We start from the raw sequence: 18,188 nt of genomic DNA, 5'->3' as shown, positions 1-18,188 counted from the left end.
GGCTTTCCTTACAAAATTTGATCAGGAGTTGGCAGCAAAAAAATTACAAAGTTACACTTAATAACTTTGCAAAACTTTTAAGCAGTTTCAATATTTATATCTTTGGGTTGAGTCAGTTTGAAAAAATGTAAGTAAGCTGAGTAACAATCAAGGGCCTTTTACTTCTGGGAGATATTTAATGAAGACTGAATGATGGTTTTGAAGCAAGAGAATGACATCCAGAGAGAGTCCTTTGGCTAAAAGTTGGCATCTAGAGAGTCCAACAGCCAGAGAGAGTCCAGAGGCTAATCATTGGCCTCCAGAGAGAGTCCAGAGGCTAATTATTGGCCTCCAGAGAGAGTCCAGAGGCTAATTATTGGCCTCCAGAGAGAGTCCAGAGGCTAACCGTCGGCCTCCAGAGAGAGTCCAGAGGCTAATCGTCGGCCTCCAGAGAGAGTCCAGAGGCTAATCGTTGGCCTCCAGAGAGAGTCCAGAGGCTAATTATTGGCCTCCAGAGAGAGTCCAGAGGCTAACCGTCGGCCTCCAGAGAGAGTCCAGAGGCTAATCGTCGGCCTCCAGAGAGAGTCCAGAGGCTAATCGTCGGCCTCCAGAGAGAGTCCAGAGGCTAATCGTCGGCCTCCAGAGAGAGTCCAGAGGCTAATCGTCGGCCTCCAGAGAGAGTCCAGAGGCTAATCGTTTTAATGTCCAGAGATCAGGGGAGAGAAGAGGCCCACAGGAGATGAGACTAAAGGTACTGAGATCTAAGGGAGGAGCTTATCAATCCTCCACCTGAGATTAACTGAGTTTGGCTTTTCTGTCACCATGTCTGATCCGTTTGAGCCGACCATCATGTGATGTTATGAGTTTTCCTGCTGAAAATATTTTCAATATTTAAATCACAGAGTAATGGCGGTGAATTGTGAGATTATCAGTGTGAAGCAATTAAAAAAACAATAAAGTAATAATTTGTCTGTAATAAGTTGGTAAATATAAACATGCAATGGATCAATTAATAGTTCTAAGAGGAATTTTTAGATTGTATACAGAAAGACATTTAATATTTTTAACAGTTTGTTAGTGGGTTTTATCAGTACATTCCAGCACAACCGGCTCTTTAAGAACATTCATGATCTTGATTTGACCCAAAACGAAAATGAGCGACAGCCCTGCTCTAAATTAAAGTGCATCTTTCACCTTAACCGCATGTTTAAAGTGAAAGACTTAAAAGACCTTGTACCGTAACAGGTCTGAAATTCACATTTTAGGTGCAAAAATGACCCATGTTTCAAAATAAAAGGTAACAGCACCTCCTCTACCCAGCCTGCTTACTGCTCCGCCTGAAAATGGCGGCCCTAACGACAACCGTTAATGAAATTGTATAAGACCTGGAGGAGGTGAACATTAAACTGGCTCACAGGTTAGCCAGAAGCTACAACAGACATAGCAAACAAAGATCATTTAATGGTATTAGAGTTTGTACTGGCATGGAAAACAACATGCTAACAGGCCTGGGAATGCTAACAGCAGTGCTAACTGCTAAGGAAATGTTGGAATGTAACTTACATTTACACATCTTTAGATCTTTTTATGGGAATATATCTATCAAGATAAGGTAGATAAATAATAAGCATACAATTAGGCTAAAAAATATTCATACCTCTGGAAAATGGTATAATTAGTGATGGTGAGATGAAGCCTCATGAGGCATTGAACCACTTGAGCCAACTGGTTCGAGAAAGGGTTCATTTCTTGAGGCTTCATGTGCACACGAAACCACCTACTGGCCAGGTGTATAATCACAGCCAGCTGTATCTTAACACATGTGATGCATTGAATTTTTGTCTATTATGGCTCTTGGGAATGACTTCACAAAAGGTGTAGGACAAAATCATTTGTCTACATAAATTATGTATACACATATGTGTATAATAAAATATTGTTTGAATGTATTCTCTGTGTGTAATTATTCCCAAAATAGTAGTGTCATGTGATATGGCATGTTGTGTAATAATGTTTTTCTGTGACTCTAGAAAAATGGCATGGGCCTAATCAGGCAGAGGACAGTGAAAGTGCTTATGGAACTAGGGAGGGGGTAGTGAATAGGCTAATGCTTGTGTAACTTGGATGATTTCATGCATTTTTATTAAGAAACAACAATTTCTCCACAGTTTTTGGTTTCACACGATTTCTCTTTTTTGACACTACATGGATGAGGTGTTATTATTGTACCCCAACTCCTTGGAGCACAATAAACACCTCACCTTCACAGAAAATAAGAAACAGTGAAAAATACAGTTCCTCATAAGCAAACCTAATGCATCTGCAAATGTTCAGTTCACCTTACCTTGTTAGGGCTTATCAAATCAAAATGTTCCCACATAGGGGAAATCCTCCTCTTTCTCGCCGGCTCCATCCTACTCCTATCCTGTCCTCGCGCTCCTAAATCTCCTATCTATCTATCTGTCCTAAACTCTCCAAACACCGAATTAACTGTCTCAAACTAAATAACCACTATCCAAACTCTGCTATCCAAACTATCAAAACTCTATCCACTCTCTCAACTGACCGCAACTCGCCTACAACAACCCACATTTTGAATGGAGCCTGTGGGGTTTCTAAAGCTGTCAAACCCCGCGCCAAACTCTGAGCCACTTCCCGAAGCAGTCACGTGGTACAGCCAGGCAGCGAGGCTTCGGACGTCATCGTTTTCGGCTCCTCCCCTAAATGAAGCAAGCCTCGATACGCGCTTTACGGAAACGCCCCCTCCATTACTCGACACACGCCTCGAAGCCTCGGCACATCACGTAACATCACTAGGTATAATCCTCTTCCAGGTCAAAGCTGGGTCTTGTGGTCGTTTCTGCTCCCCGTCTGCTGTGTTATGGTGCCGCTGCTGCGGATTTCAGGCTGATTTTTTGCCTCCTCTTCTGGGTCCCATCTAATAAAAATATCCAATCGGGTCACTTTCGTTGAAAGCCTCTTGGCGTGTCGCCGTGCTGACATACTGCTGGTGGTGAAATCTTGCCTTCCCAGCTGAATGAATCTCACCCAAGGCTAAAATAAGCTGTTTTTTTCTGTTGTTTTTTTTTTTTTTTGTCCAGACCAATTGGACCGTGAATATTCGCACATACACTCCCTCAGGTGTGTTTTCAGCCCACCTGAGGGAACCCAACCTCCTTGCGCTCGGCAATCAGCCTGCAGCCGTTGGGCTCCGTTCTCCTCTCCATGCAAAACGCGCTTTTTTTCTGGAGCTTTTTGGTTGATTTGACACTTTAAAAACATTCGCTAATTAATTATGTACAAAATACAGCAACCAGATTTACAGTTTGACCTCAAAAATATTTTTCTACCATTAAAAAGAACCTTAAATATGCACTTTATCTCTAGCTGAGTTTGTTTTTCAGTTTTATCTTTTTTATGGATTTCATATGCTATTATTCTGCCTGTTGGTATACACATATTTTACTGTCCTTGTGAGCCTGCTGCTTTATTATTTATGTTTTTAAAAAATTACATTTAATATAATTTGAAGTTTTTGCGTATTTTTTGTGGAGGTTGACTTAAAGAGCTATGAAAATGTGTGCCGATATAGATGCCTGATATTAATACTGTTATGTTTGTATTTATAAACCGTAATCAAATCGGTATTCTACTTAACCAAATTTTTATTTGATTCCTCAACTGCCAGAATAATCAACAGATTACTTGATTACAAAAGTAAACGTTTCCAACATTCCTAATTAACACAAACACAATAATAAATATCTCTATAAAATCAATTAATGGTGATTTGAGCTCAGTGTGCTCTGGCGCCCTCTTCTGGTCAGCATCAAGATCACAGTTCATAAACCATCAGTTCCTCTCAACCAGAGTTTAAAGATTTTTGGTTCTGAACAATGAGAATACTATTTTTAAGGTTGCAGGATTGATTTAGGAGAGTTTTAATGCAAATACATCCAGAGATGATGCTTCTGTTGTTTTAAATTTACCGATGGTAACATAAGCTGCATTTCTCTATAACTGCGCAAATTGGAATTACAAAGATAAACTTGCTTAATGGAAACAAGGCAGTTTTTGAAAAAAAAATAACTCGCCCTAGTCATGTGATCCACAACCGGATGTTACTACTGAGGGAAAAGACGAAGACAACAGGAAGTGGTGGCGGAAGAAGGCATATCATGTTTTTTCTAATGACTTATCAAGAGAACAAACTAATTCACTTGCAATTTTAGTTGTGTTTCTTATTTAATGGATAGGCTGCAATTGCAATTTTTTGTAAAAAATATCAGCAGAATATCGAAAACGTTTTGCGCCCATTTGTAATGAAAACGCAGCTACAACCAGAAGACTGCGTCCTTCTAATACTTTGACATGTTTTGAATGAATGAATGAACAGAAAAAACTTCCAGATGATATAAAACAGTTTTTATAAACTCTTATGTACAGGTTGTTAGTAACAGTGGTGAACAGAGAGGAGGCGATAGAAAAACACTAGTTCACTGAAAAAACACAAAATCTTACAAAGTAATTTTGTCTAGTTTCTTATGCAAATATTTCAGTTACAACAAACTATTAGGGCAACTTTAAGAACATAAAACAAAAGTCATCACCAGTTTATAGTTGCTTATGAACATTAATAACCGGAACATTAACCAACATATCTGATGTGTGGATGATTTTAATGACACTTGACAAAATGTGATGTTACCGTTTCCACAGGTGGTGACGCATTACGTGTTTATATTTGTTTGTTTTCATGATGCAAAGCAGTTTGAAAAGTCTTGTTGCTGAAATAAACTAAAATAAACCTGATTACTATTACAACCTTATACTAGTAATATGACTTCATTTTATTCACTTCTTTCGACTTAATTCTGGTAATATTATGACTTTATTCCTGTATAATTTTGACTTTATTCTCATATTATTTCAAATTTATTCTTATAATTTTATGGCTTTATACCTGTAATATAATTCTTTTATAGTCCTAATACTCCGTCGTACTTGGTACACTTAAGATAAAACAAAACTAAAAACTCACCAGTAACTTTTCAGCAAGATATAAGAGTTTGTTTTAAGTAAATAATTCCTTAATATTAATTTAAAAAGTACTAGTTCCACTGGCGGACTGTTTTACTTATAATATGGGGAAAAATATCTTGTTTTAAGTGAAATTATCTGCCAGTAGAATTACTAATTTTTTATCAGTGTTAAAGAATTAAGACTTGAAACAAGCTCCCTTAACTTGCTGAAAAGTTTCTGGTAAGTTAGTTTTGCCTTATTTCAAGTCCACTAAGATAACTGCAGTAAAAACTAAACAGTAATACTTGTTAATATTTTGTGATTTTTGCAGTGTGAGCTCCCGTCAAACGAGCCTCATTAGAATAAAGGAACGCTCTGTGAAATTTTCAGAAGCCCAGCCGCTGGTCTTTGTCAAATTTACCTCCATCTTTCACATTATAATCTAAAATACTTGTTAATATTTTGCATTGTTCTCTGTCAGTACAGGTTCGGTGTTAGGAGTCGGTCAGGGTCATACTCCAGAGGCAGATTGGACTGTGTCTGCTGTAAGGTCGTCCTCCCAGCACCAGCAGCGTGTCAGGCAGGTTCTTTAAGATGTCTCCGTCTTCCTGGCCGAGGAGCAGCTCGTCGGCGCAGCTCCACTGCCTCCTGAAGGCTTTATTCTCAAACGTCAAGCTGTTCTCCGTCAGCTGGGGATCAGGCTTAGTGTCGCTCTGTGCGTCCACGTCTGAAGACATTTTGCTGAATGTCTTCATCTCTATGTCCGAGTGGGAGTGGGAGACGGGGAAGCACTTGTTTTTGAAACGTCTGGGTTTGGCATCCTGCGGCGTCGGCTGCAGGGCCGATCCGGAGCCGCCGGCGTCGGGTTCGTAGCTGTGGCCAAGCCCGGCGCAGCAGTGGTGAATCCGGTCCGGAGCGTCGGAGCCTGGGAGCGAGGCCACCTGGCTCCAGGTGTGGGAGGAGAAGCTGTACCTCCACAGGCTCCTGCTGGGAAAACCCTGGCTTTCACCGCCTCCGAACAGCAGCATGCTGTCCCTGTAGGTCACGGCGGCGTGGCCCATCAGCCGAGGGGGGCCCGGCCTGCGGAGCACAGGAACAGGAGCCTCCATTAATCAATTACTAAATTAGTTGACAGTTATTTCAATAATCTAGTCATTGTGATTAATCCTTTCAGCCCCACAATTTATGCAGAGCATTCAGACTGATGCGTATGAACAAAGAGAAGTTCTGTTATTATACACAGTGGGACTAGAGTATAATCCAACCTTTAGCTACTTTGATAGTTTAATAAATCAGACAAGCTGTTAACAAACACCAAACTATTCGGAAGACCAAACACCTCCAGCTAAATGTTAGCTTACTTTGCATTAGCCACTAGGGAGAGGCCACAGGAGATTCAAGGATTTATCAAACATGCACTGCAAGAATACACGGGTTTAATTTAACTTTGATATTTAACTTTAATTTATTTGGTAGGAAAAATAACATTTCTGTAAATGTGACAGAATTAGCCAAAAGTATATTAATTTTCATCTGTTGTCCCTGGAAAAATCTCAATTTGTCCTGCTAAAAACAAACAAGGTTAAAATGACTTAACTATGCAACAGACATGGATGACTGGAGTCCAAAAGTACAAAAGGTAGCTTCATTTAACATCTGGTCCTCTTTGGTAAGTAAAATCTCCTGAGTTTACTTTCATCCTTTTATCCAAAGTGTGCAGGAATCCAACTGATATGATGACTTTGATGGAAAGTCAAAAACCTCAGACTTTTCGTTAAAGCCGGATATCAATCTGGCCTAAAACCTTTGCAGAATAAAAGCCTGGCTTCAAGTTTTAGCGACAGGAAACCTTGGCGCTCACTTGAGGCAGGTCCATGTGTGATTGGTGCTGTTCCACCTCCAGAAGTCCCTTTGCTCCCGCAGACCCTTCAGGCCTCCAAACAGGAACATGCAGTTCTGGTAGACCACGGCGGAGTGATTGTGTCTGGGCCCAGGAACGGACGCTCCCCGATCAGAACCGCTGAGGCCAGACCAAGCCGTCGTATCTGTCCGAGACAAACACAGATTGACAAAACACCTGATTTAACTCTCTTCAGAAATCCTGGAAATTACTAAAAAGCTGATTAAAAATGCAAATTTTTCTTTTTTAAATTCTAGTTTGGAAAAACTTACTGAGGTTTAAACTCCAAAACTCCTGCAGGGATCCCTTTATGTCCATGAAGCCTCCGTAGACGAGCATGGCAGAGCCGAGCACCACGGCGCTGTGTCCTTTCCGGTTGCTCGGCCTTTGGTTCTGGAAACACAAACATCACGACGACGTTAAGACATCAGTTATCAATGAAACCGTGCTGCTAATAAAAAATGTGTTTTATATTCTACTGGCATAATCTGAAAACTGACAAAAAATGCTACAAAAACTGAAAAATAAATAAAAACTCTACCTTCAATTTGAGTATTCAGTGTGACAAAAACCTGATAAATACTTTCTATGAAATCTTAAGTTCTCTTCTGGATTTGGACTGGAAGAAAGTTGAACATTCGTTTACTGAATTTATTTTGGATTTATCTGTTTTACACCAGTTTCGAGCTGAAAAGCTCAGCAACAAACCAAGACTCACTGGATCCAACCTAACAGAAAATTAGTTATTATTGGTAATTATGTTAAAAGTTAATTGGACCCTGCAAACCTGTAGTGATTCCCTGAGACTGCGTCTCCGACTGTCTGACAAACACAGAGCTGAAGTCTGTTTTGGAGCTACGCAAAAATTTTGACAGGAAGTGAAACACAGTGATAAACTAAAGGTTTTTTAAAACTGATAGTCTGGTAGTCTTGCTTCAACTAGGGACTAAAATTGCGTTACATTCTCAATTTCCAGTTGCTGTAGTTCTCTTTTTCACTGCACTGAGTGAAGTGAACCAAACCCTGTTCCCCTCCTCGCCTCTGGAGGCGCTGCACCAAGAACCACTGAAGGAAACGACAGAAGACACTGTGAGCAACTTTCGTCTTCACTAAATGTAAACAAAATGAAGTAGCATTAGATTTTAGTGGCTGTAAAATTTCTTTTGTCTTAGGTAGAAAACCACAAGCCATTTTTCCAGCTAGCGCTAAGCTAACATGTTTGCTTTGGTTGCTTCATTTTCTGGTCGTCTTCCAGTTGTTAAAGTTGCTTTTCTAAACTCTGATTGTACATGAGGTCAGTTTTAGAGCAGCAGTTTTTTCTGTCTCACTAGAGCAGCATGTTTTTTTGTTTTTCCTATTTTGAAATGTGACCAAAAGAAATGGCCGGGTCAGTTAGCATGCTGTATTTATCTGCCAGGGAAACAGGAAACTTTTGTTTTGAGATGCCAGTAAATGTGGCAATGGTAATTTAACTAATCATTTCTCACTGTGATTCTTTCCCACCAGAAGAATGTAATCTAATTAAAATGAAGATTATTTTATTGAGGTAGTGTGTGACAATAAAGCTGATTTACCTGAAGGGAGCTGGTCTTCCCCTGGCAGGGAACCCACTTCTGATTTACTGGAACAAACAGAAAATAGAGCAAACCAGTTAAAGAAAACCCTCATTAGAAAACATGTAGAAGAAGAAAAACAAGCTGCAGAATTTGTAATAGTGTTCTCTAATAGTTACCCTTAAAGTTAAAGTATGTTGCAGACTGTTTTCTATAATACATACATGCATATATGCAGGAAGCAGGTCCGGAAACATTCAACTTCCTGTTCACTGCTGTTAAATCATCGCACTTTGTTACTAAAGTCTCGTCCACACAAAGCCAGATATCTGGGAAATTAATATTTTTTTATGTGTTTTGACCTTTCATCCACATAAAAACTGTTCAATGTCACTAAAAACGATTATTTAGAAAAGCTCCAACCAAAGTGGAGAGTTGTGAAAACTCTGTATTTGTGTTTGAAGATGAGGATAAAAACAAATAATGCGCAAACATATCCACAATGTTGTTTTGTGTTTTACTAACTTTATATTGTGATATTGTATTTAAAAATAGTTTAGGGTGTTTTATAGTTTAAGACTGGCCTAAATCTCTCCTCCATTTTTACTTAGAAACAACATGTATTGAACCAGGTAAATAAAAGCTAAAACTAGCAGGGGTTGAATGTTTTTTAGTGTTTTGAGGCTAGAGACAGCATGCACAAGAGTTTTTTTTGGAAACTAGAATCTTTGCTAACAGCTTGAAGATCAGCAGAGGGTAAAATCATCATCCTGAGTGAAACTCACCGACATCAAACACCCACAGGGGGCATCGCTGCCCAGTGTATGCAGAATCCCACATGCCTCCAAACACATACAGGAAACCCTGAAGAGGCCCAGAAACCAGTTAGCAAGTTATATCTGCTTCATGTTGGCACGGTTTAAAGGAAATGAATAAAAAGTGTTTGAAGTTTGGACCTTATGAGCCACCATAGAGTGCTGCTCCAGCTCCTCTGGAGCAGCTTCGCCTGAGCAGCTCAGCCTGGTCCATTCATCTAACACTGAAACAAAATGAACAGAACAAAACGATTTATTTTGTTTGCTCAGCTTTTCTTTAATATCTTTCTAAAACTCTGTTGTGTTTATTTTTACAGTACAGGAGCATCTGTATTTCAACACAGTAGCATCAAAAAATTATTTTATTTTTTTGAATCTGCTTTGCTTCAAAATCCTCTCAAAGCTGCTGATATCTCTTTTGCTTGTTAACATTTACTATCTAATAATAACAATAAGATCACAAAAAGTGTTCTTTAGTTCATTTTATTTTATTATGCTTTGTTCTGGCATAAACCTTTATTTATTCATTTTTTATTTCTCTCCCTGTCTTTCTCACTTCTACTCAAAATATCTTTGACCCTAGATTAGTCAAAGAATATTAGAAAAAGAAAATAATATGCAAATCAGAAAATAACTGCAAAGATTAAAGGAAAAAAAGTATAGCAAAACCCACCAGTTTAGCAATTTAAATGTTTTTGTTTTGACACCATTTGATAATGTTCTGTTCTTGATCGGACTGTATCCATGGAAATACATACCTCCTTTTTTGTTTGTTTATTTTCGTTGCCGTTATTTATTCTCTTATCTGATTATGTATTTTGTAAATTGATACTTCTTTTTGTTCGTCTGTAATGTTTTGTTGGTTTTAAATTCACTAATCGGTGAAGAAAAAAATACATTTTTTTACTGTAATGTTAGGATTTTTTTTTAGCTGCATTCTGTGCAACAAATGATCAACCATACACTAAGGGAATGCTACATTGTTGCATTTTAGGAAATAAAATGTTTATTTTCTTATTTAGAAAAGGAAATGAATTACATATTTTGAGGTATTTCTAGTAAAGTATAAAATAAGCTTAAGTTTTTGGATGAAAAATCTGCAGAATGTGCCAGGTTTTTTTTATCTGGTTAATCGATTAATTGTCAGAATAATAGTTAGTTGCAGGTTTAGACATGATCCATGTGTCAGTGATTCTCACCCAAAAGAGTCATAAATTTCTTTAGAACTTCCTATAACAATCCAGAGACAATCTGATAACGATCTGAGGATTTTCCTGCAAGTTGGAGCACTTTAAGGCTGAAACGATTTATCGTGATTAATCAATCATGGCTACAAGTTGTGACTCGGTTTGGACCTGTGGTCAGGAAGCTCCATATATCTAAACCTCACCGTGTCCAAGTTCTCAGAAAGCAGGTGGAAAAACTCATTTTTTACCAGAAGTGAAAATATGATGATGAGATGCAACTTTTTAAACTTTGAATGTTTGACAGAAACGATTACTCATCAGTAGCCAGGTAAATTCCTGTGGTTCTGTGATGCTGTGGTTCTGTTGTACATGAAAGGCCCTTACCAATGCTGTACTTCCAGAAGTCTCCCAGGCAGCTGTTGTCTCTTCCCCCCAGGACGTAGACGGCCCCGTCGTAGCTGCAGCAGGCGTGCTTGTAGCGGTCCGACGGACAGGGGCTGCTCTGAGGGAGCGCCGTCCACAGGCAGGGGTTACCTGGCATCTTTCAGCCCATCCGGGTCGGCATCTACAGAAAAAGAAAATAAACAATCCACACTGATTCTAGAAATGTGATAACACCACTATTACTCAGGAGTATGGCTGAGATCAAACTACCTAGCAACTTCATGTTAAGCCCCAATGGGATGATGACACACCCAATGCACGGCGTTATGGAGTGGTTGCCATGGTTGCAGTTTGTTAGGTCATTCACCTGAGATGTTTCGACCCAGAGCCGCATGCCGGGGAAAATATCTCCAGCCACAAAGTTCTTCGACAGCCAACCGTCCCTCTTCTACACTTCTACCTAAACTAGGCCTGAAACGATTAATTGCGATTAATTGGTTATTTTCTTATTTGGAAAAGAAAGTGAATATTTTGTTTATTTGCATCTTTTAAAGTTTTTCTAAGAATAATTGTTAGAACAATCAACTACTAGAATAATTGTTAATCATCATTAATAATGATGAGCTGAAACGATTAATCGTGATTAATCGGTTATTGAAATAATTATCACCTAATTTAGTAATCGATTCATTGTTATCTGGAGCATACGGACGCAAAAAAAATGCCATTTTGCTTAAATAACACACTCAGAATAGTAAAGCCAAAACTGTACAAAAATATATACATTTTGCATTTAAAATAAAATAAAAAAATATATCTGTGCAAATAAATTCTATGTAAAACTCCTCAAGTGACAGTTTTAGCTTCAGCTGGTTCAAATTCTGATTATTTAAACAGTAATAGTAATAAAGAATGACTCTCAGTACATGAGCTTTGTGCAAATTGTAATCTAGGGATGATGTAAAACCTAAAACCAAAGATGTAATGTAAAAAACCAAAGATGTAATGTAAAAAACCAAAGATGTAATGTAAAAAACAAAAAACTAAACATAAACAAGAGTCTCCAGGCAAAAACTGACCCAGAAACATGGCTGAATGAAGACAAGCTGTATCTTTTTTTGTTGTTGCATTTTTCTAAATTGGTTGAATAATTTTTTTTTCCGACAGGGTGGTGGCTGATACGCTCCAACACCTGAGCCATTCAGTCGATTAATAATTTAAGATACCGTAGAATGTGATCCAGGTGGCGTGAAACACCACACAGTGACGCGCAGCATCATAAAATAATAACAGTGGTAACAAGAAATTCATTGTCACAGATGTTTTCATATGGAGCAATTTGGTTTATTATCTGTACTTCAGCATTATTCAGATAAAATATAACAGTTCTGTTTCTCTTTTTGTAAATTTCTGCCAATATTTTACTCATAAAAATTTTTTTTGAGTTGATTTCAACTCGTTCGGCTGGCGGTCTTTCTGTTTACTTGGATCACTCAACAGATCTGTTTTTGGTTTTCTAAAATTTCAGCAACTTTATTAAATTTTGAGTTTTCTTCTGTTGATTTTAACTTTGTCACACTGCATTTTTGTATGGAAATGCAGATTTTTCTTGTTAACACTATCTTTTTTTTCACAGTTGGTTCCATTATATCATAAATATACTCTGTTTGCAAAGCCTGTTTGGCAGTGGAAAAACGTGTTTTTTTGTGGTTCTATTTTTGGTTTGTCATGTTTCAACAGACAACTGATGAATTTGTAAACATTTGTCACTGTCACTTTTACAGCTATTACAGTAAATACTGCAAAACATTGTCTTAACCTTAGTATCGTCGATAACCGATTTACAAAATCGGTTTATAAAATCGGTTATCAGAGATCGGCTACAAAATCTCAGATTGGTGCATTTATATTTTAACTTCCATTTAAGTTTGTATAATTTTGCAACCTTTACAGGCAGAAAATGTTGCAGGATGCGCATTTAAAAGAATTTTTAATTGCTTTGAAATGTAAGCAGATCAGATTTTATTTATATTTGTTACAGTAAACACAACTGAACTGATTTAAAGATGACAAATAACTTCTGCTTTAATGTGACTCGGACATTTCGTCACATTTTGAAGATAACGTCGTTTATTCCAGTTAAAACGCGTTAAAGCGAGCAAACAACATATTGTATTTGACGCTAACATACCAGTTTACCGTAACTATCGTTAAAGAAAAACCGGTTAGAAACCTTCATATGCGGTTAGCAGTTCTGTTAAAAAGCGGTCCTCTGTGACGCCCTAAAGAGGCAGGACCATCATTTTAGTTGGAAAACTGTTTGCTATGTCGTACAAACACAATACAACACTCATTTTTATCTGTCTCAACTCACATAAGTCTCCCAAGTTTAATAAAAATGTTAATTTCTGTCCATTTAACAAACTCCACACAGGAGGAAATGAGATGTGGAGGGATCCCCTGCGACCGTTAATCTGTTTTTTACGTAAATAAAACTTTTTGAACATCGTGTTTTCTCACAAAACCTTTTTACACATTACGTTAAAATACAGTCGTTGGTACAGACATAAAGAATACATTTATATTTCACTCTTACGTTAACTTTCCAGGACGTCTTCTTGGTCTTCTTCTTCTTCTCGTCTTCGACTCTCAAATCTGAATCTGAACGTGAACATTTGATGCTTTCAATGACCCCTCGGAAAGTTTCCCTCTCCAACTAAAGATTAGAAAATATAGCGACAAAAACTTTCGTGGTTGGTTACATCGAAGTAGAATCATTATCACGAAGGTTTTGTGTACTTTCTGTCAGCCATAATCAACCAGTTTACTATCAAGCACTTAATAAACACATATGTAAATTTAATAGGCTGGTTCTGTTGTATTTGTCTTCCAACAGACCCAAACACTTTTAAGTAGCCCTATAACAATGTTATAAAACGTTGAGTAACTAACTGATGTCGCGCAACCTTTAAAAAGCAGCAGTTTCTGCGTTTTAAGATGAAATTCCGAGTTTTACAGCAGCAGTGAAGGCAGCTTCAGCTGCAGGGGCGTTCATGGAACAGAACCTGGCATGTTTAAACAAACTTCCATGTTAATTCACAGCATGTCTCTGCTAAGGTGCTGTGGTTGAAACATGTTTGAACATGAGGATGACAAAAACTGCGTGAACTTCGAGCCCCATTAACATTTTGTGAGTGTTTATTTTACAACTACAAGGAATGACCACGAAGAAGCCATGCGATTTGCTCTGCAAATGTTTTACTTTTAATGTTCTGTTGGGACACAATTAAAAATCTGGATACAACCGTATGGTAAAGCCTCATTTACCGAATGCCAATGTTTTGTTCCAGTTTTTTCACTGATTCTTATTTTGATTTATGTCTGGAACAGGGGCGTATCCAAAGTATGGCCTGTGGGCCATTTGTGGCCCCCAAACCCAGCTTGTAAAAAGAAAAGTATAAATTTGTTTATTGAAGTTTTTATGTTTAATCACTGAAAAATTATTATTATTAACATAATTATCTTGCAATGGAAATGTTAAGAACAACTCAAAGTATTCATCTTTTTACAGCCAAGCTTTTATAATAATTCCTTCAACACTCCTCGTGCCATTCATCCGTGCTGATTAACATCGTACCACTTTAGATGGAGCTGATTTAGTTCACATTTTATTGAAGTAACTTTTAAAAAACACAACTTGTTTTCTGAGAACATTTATTCTATCAAAAACTTGTTTTCAGCCGAAATCCTGTGGGGTAGAAGTCTTTGCACCCCTATAGAAATATTTTTTAAATAAATGTAAATATAAGAACTTTTGTAATAAAAAGCCATTTTTTTCTTTTGTGAATGAGTCATTCAAAAATCAGAATTTAGGAAAAACAGGAACATGGTGGTTGACTTATGCTGGGGAGGGAACTGAAAAGGAATCGACTGTCAGCAAAATTAGATATTTGTAAGGCAACTTATTAAGTCCGACTAACAAAAATAACAAATGTAAGAACATTTTTCCATCCATCCATCCATCTTCTTCCGCTTATCCGAGGTCGGGTCGCGGGGGTAGCAGCTTCAGAAGGGAGGCCCAGACTTCCCTCTCCCCAGCCACTTCTTCTAGCTCCTCCGGGGGAATCCCGAGGCGTTCCCAGGCCAGCCGAGAGACATAGTCCCTCCAGCGTGTCCTGGGTCTTCCCCGGGGCCTCCTCCCGGTGGGACGTGCCCGGAACACCTCACCAGGGAGGCGTCTAGGAGGCATCCTGACCAGATGCCCGAGCCACCTCAACTGGCTCCTCTCGATGTGAAGGAGCAGCGGCTCTACTCTGAGTCCCTCCCGGATGACTGAGCTTCTCACCCTATCTCTAAGGGAGAGCCCAGCCACCCTACGGAGAAAACCCATTTCGGCCGCTTGTATCCGCGATCTCGTTCTTTCGGTCATGACCCAAAGCTCATGACCATAGATGAGGGTGGGAACGTAGATCGACCGGTAAATCGAGAGCTTCGCTTTTTGGCTCAGCTCTCTCTTCACCACGACGGACCGGTACAGCGCCCGCTTGACAGCAGACGCTGCGCCAATCCGCCTGTCGATCTCCCGCTCCCTTCTTCCCCCATTCGTGAACAAGATCCCGAGATACTTAAACTCCTCCACTTGGGGCAGGACACCCCCCCTGACCCGGAGAAGGCACTCTACCCTTTTCCGGCTCAAGACCATGGCCTCGGATTTGGAGGCACTGATCCTCATCCCGGCCGCGTCACACTCGGCTGCGAACCGCTCCAGCGAGAGCTGCAGATCACGATCTGATGAAGCCAAAAGGACCACATCGTCTGCAAAAAGCAGAGATGAGATCCTAAGGCCACCAAATCGGATCCCCTCAACACCTTGGCTGCGCCTAGAAATTCTGTCCATGAAAGTGATGAACAGAATCGGTGACAAAGGGCAGCCCTGGCGGAGTCCAACTCTCACCGGAAACGAGCCCGACTTACTGCCGGCAATGCGGACCAGACTCTGACACCGGTCATACAGGGACCTGACAGCCCGTATCAAAGGGCCCGGTACCCCATACTCCCGGAGAACCCCCCACAGGGCTCCCCGAGGGACACGGTCGAACGCCTTCTCCAGGTCCACAAAACACATGTAGACTGGTTGGGCGAACTCCCATGCACCCTCCAGGACCCTGCCGAGGGTGTAGAGCTGGTCCAGCGTTCCACGACCAGGACGAAAACCACACTGCTCTTCCTGAATCCGAGGTTCGACTATCCGACGGACCCTCCTCTCCAGGACCCCTGAATAGACCTTGCCAGGGAGGCTTAAGAGTGTGACCCCTCTATAATTGGAGCACACCCTCCGGTCCCCCTTTTTGAACAGGGGGACCACCACCCCAGTCTGCCAATCCAGGGGAACTGCCCCCGATGTCCATGCGACATTGCAGAGTCGCGTCAACCAACACAACCCTACAACATCCAGAGCCTTAAGAAACTCCGGGCGGATCTCATCCACCCCCGGGGCCCTGCCACCGAGGAGCTTTTTAACCACCTCGGCGACCTCGTCCCCAGAGATTGGAGAGCCTAACCCAGAGTCCCCAGGCTCCGCTTCCTCAGTGGAAGGCATGTTGGTGGGATTGAGGAGGTCTTCGAAGTACTCTGCCCACCGGCCCACAACGTCCCGAGTAGAGGTCAGCAGCACACCATCCCCACTATAAACAGTGTTGGTGCTGCACCGCTTCCCCCCCCTGAGACGCCGGATGGTGGACCAGAATCGCCTCGAAGCCGTACGGAAGTCTTTCTCCATGGCCTCTCCAAACTCCTCCCACGCCCGGGTTTTTGCCTCAGCAACCGCCCGAGCCGCATGCCGCTTCGCCCGCCGGTACCCATCAGCTGCTTCCGGAGTCCCACAGGCCAAAAAGGCCCGATAGGACTCCTTCTTCAGCCTGACGGCATCCCTCACCGAAGGTGTCCACCAGCGGGTTCGAGGGTTGCCGCCGCGACAGGCACCGACAACCTTGCGGCCACAGCTCCGATCGGCCGCCTCGACAATGGAGGCACGGAACACGGTCCACTCAGACTCCATGTCCCCCACCTCCCCCGGGACGTGTTCGAAGTTTTGCCGGAGATGGGAGTTAAAGCTCCGTCTCACAGGGGATTCCGCCAGACGTTCCCAGCAGACCCTCACAACACGTTTGGGCCTGCCAGGTCTGACCGGCTTTCGCCCCCACCACCGGAGCCAACTCACCACCAGGTAGTGGTCAGTGGACAGCTCCGCACCTCTCTTCACCCGAGTGTCCAAGACATACGGCCGCAGATCCGATGAAACGATGACAAAGTCGATCATCGAACTGCGGCCTAGGGTGTCCCGGTGCCAAGTGCACATATGGACACCCTTATGCTTGAACATGGTGTTCGTTATGGACAATCCATGGCGAGCACAGAAGTCCAGCAACAGAACACCGCTCGAGTTCAGGTCGGGCGGGCCGTTCCTCCCAACCACGCCCCTCCAGGTCTCACTGTCATTGCCCACGTGAGCGTTGAAGTCCCCCAGCAGAACAAGGGAGTCCCCAGGAGGAGCACTCTCCAGTACCCCCTCTAAGGACTCCAAAAAGGGTGGGTAATCTGAACTGTCGTTCGGCCCGTAAGCACAAACGACAGTCAGAACCCGTCCCCCCACCCGTAGGCGGAGGGATGCTACCCTCTCGTTCACCGGGGTAAACCCCAACGTACAGGCGCCGAGATGGGGAGCAACAAGTATGCCCACTCCTGCCCGACGCCTCTCACCTTGGGCAACTCCAGAGTGGAAGTATGTCCAGCCCCTCTCAAGGAGACTGGTTCCAGAACCAGAGCCGTGCGTCGAGGTGAGACCGACTATTTCTAGCCGGAACCTCTCGACCTCACGCACTAGCTCCGGCTCCTTCCCCACCAGAGAGGTGACATTCCACGTCCCAAGAGCCAGTTTCTGCAACCGAGGATCGGACCGCCAGGGTCCCCTCCCTCTGCTGCCACCCATCCCACACTGCACCCGACCCCTTTGGCCCCTCCCACGGGTGGTGGGCCCATGGGAGGGGGGGCCCATGTTTCCTCTTCGGGCTGAGCCCGGCCGGGCTCCATGGGTAAAAGCCCGGCCACCAGACGCTCGCCATCGTGCCCCCCCTCCAGGCCTGGCTCCAGAGTGGGGCCCCGGTGACCCGCGTCCGGGCGAGGGAACACCAAGTCCAAAGTTTTCCTTCATCATTGGGGTCTTTGGGCTGCTCTTTGTCTGGTCCCTCACCTAGGACCTGTCTGCCTTGGGTGACCCTACCAGGGGCATGAAGCCCCAGACAGCATAGCTCCTAGGATCATTGGGACACTCAAACCCCTCCACCACGAT

The 18,188-nt window shown here is 42.0% G+C and overlaps 1 protein-coding gene across 3 annotated transcripts; it reads right to left on the bottom strand.

Moving 5' to 3' along the window:
* Positions 1 to 4,387: 4,387 nt before the first annotated feature.
* klhdc3l (kelch domain containing 3-like) lies at positions 4,388 to 13,538 on the bottom strand. Of its 3 annotated transcripts, none has more exons than XM_032568647.1 (9): positions 13,437 to 13,538; positions 11,111 to 11,311; positions 10,841 to 11,021; positions 9,411 to 9,493; positions 9,240 to 9,318; positions 8,476 to 8,522; positions 7,174 to 7,294; positions 6,863 to 7,046; positions 4,388 to 6,081 (listed from the first exon to the last, which is right to left on the bottom strand). In XM_032568647.1, the coding sequence occupies exons 3-9, from the start codon at positions 10,995 to 10,997 to the stop codon at positions 5,496 to 5,498; spliced, it is 1,257 nt and encodes a 418-aa protein (XP_032424538.1). In that variant the 5' UTR covers positions 10,998 to 11,021; positions 11,111 to 11,311; positions 13,437 to 13,538; the 3' UTR covers positions 4,388 to 5,495. The 3 variants fall into 3 exon arrangements, with proteins under 3 accessions (XP_032424538.1, XP_032424540.1, XP_032424539.1); XM_032568649.1 differs by having other exon boundaries at positions 11,208 to 11,311; XM_032568648.1 differs by lacking the exon at positions 11,111 to 11,311 and having other exon boundaries at positions 13,437 to 13,536.
* Between the last annotated feature and the right edge of the window lie 4,650 nt (positions 13,539 to 18,188).

The sequence above is a fragment of the Xiphophorus hellerii genome, chromosome 7 (genome assembly GCF_003331165.1).
Source record: "Xiphophorus hellerii strain 12219 chromosome 7, Xiphophorus_hellerii-4.1, whole genome shotgun sequence".
Classification (NCBI taxonomy): Eukaryota; Metazoa; Chordata; class Actinopteri; order Cyprinodontiformes; family Poeciliidae; genus Xiphophorus; species Xiphophorus hellerii.
The sequence above is the reverse complement of the archived record's forward strand: the minus strand, read 5'-3'. Positions and strand labels throughout refer to the sequence as shown.

Bases quoted from the DNA above. Each gene is read 5' to 3' on its own strand.
- klhdc3l (XM_032568647.1), bottom strand. From the start codon at position 10,997: ATGCCAGGTAACCCCTGCCTGTGGACGGCGCTCCCTCAGAGCAGCCCC. The intron at 9,494-10,840 runs GTAAGGGCCTTT...ATTTTGTTTCAG, and splicing joins CTTCTGGAAGTACAGCATTG to TGTTAGATGAATGGACCAGG. The intron at 6,082-6,862 runs GTGAGCGCCAAG...TGTGCTCCGCAG, and splicing joins CACACATGGACCTGCCTCAA to GCCGGGCCCCCCTCGGCTGA.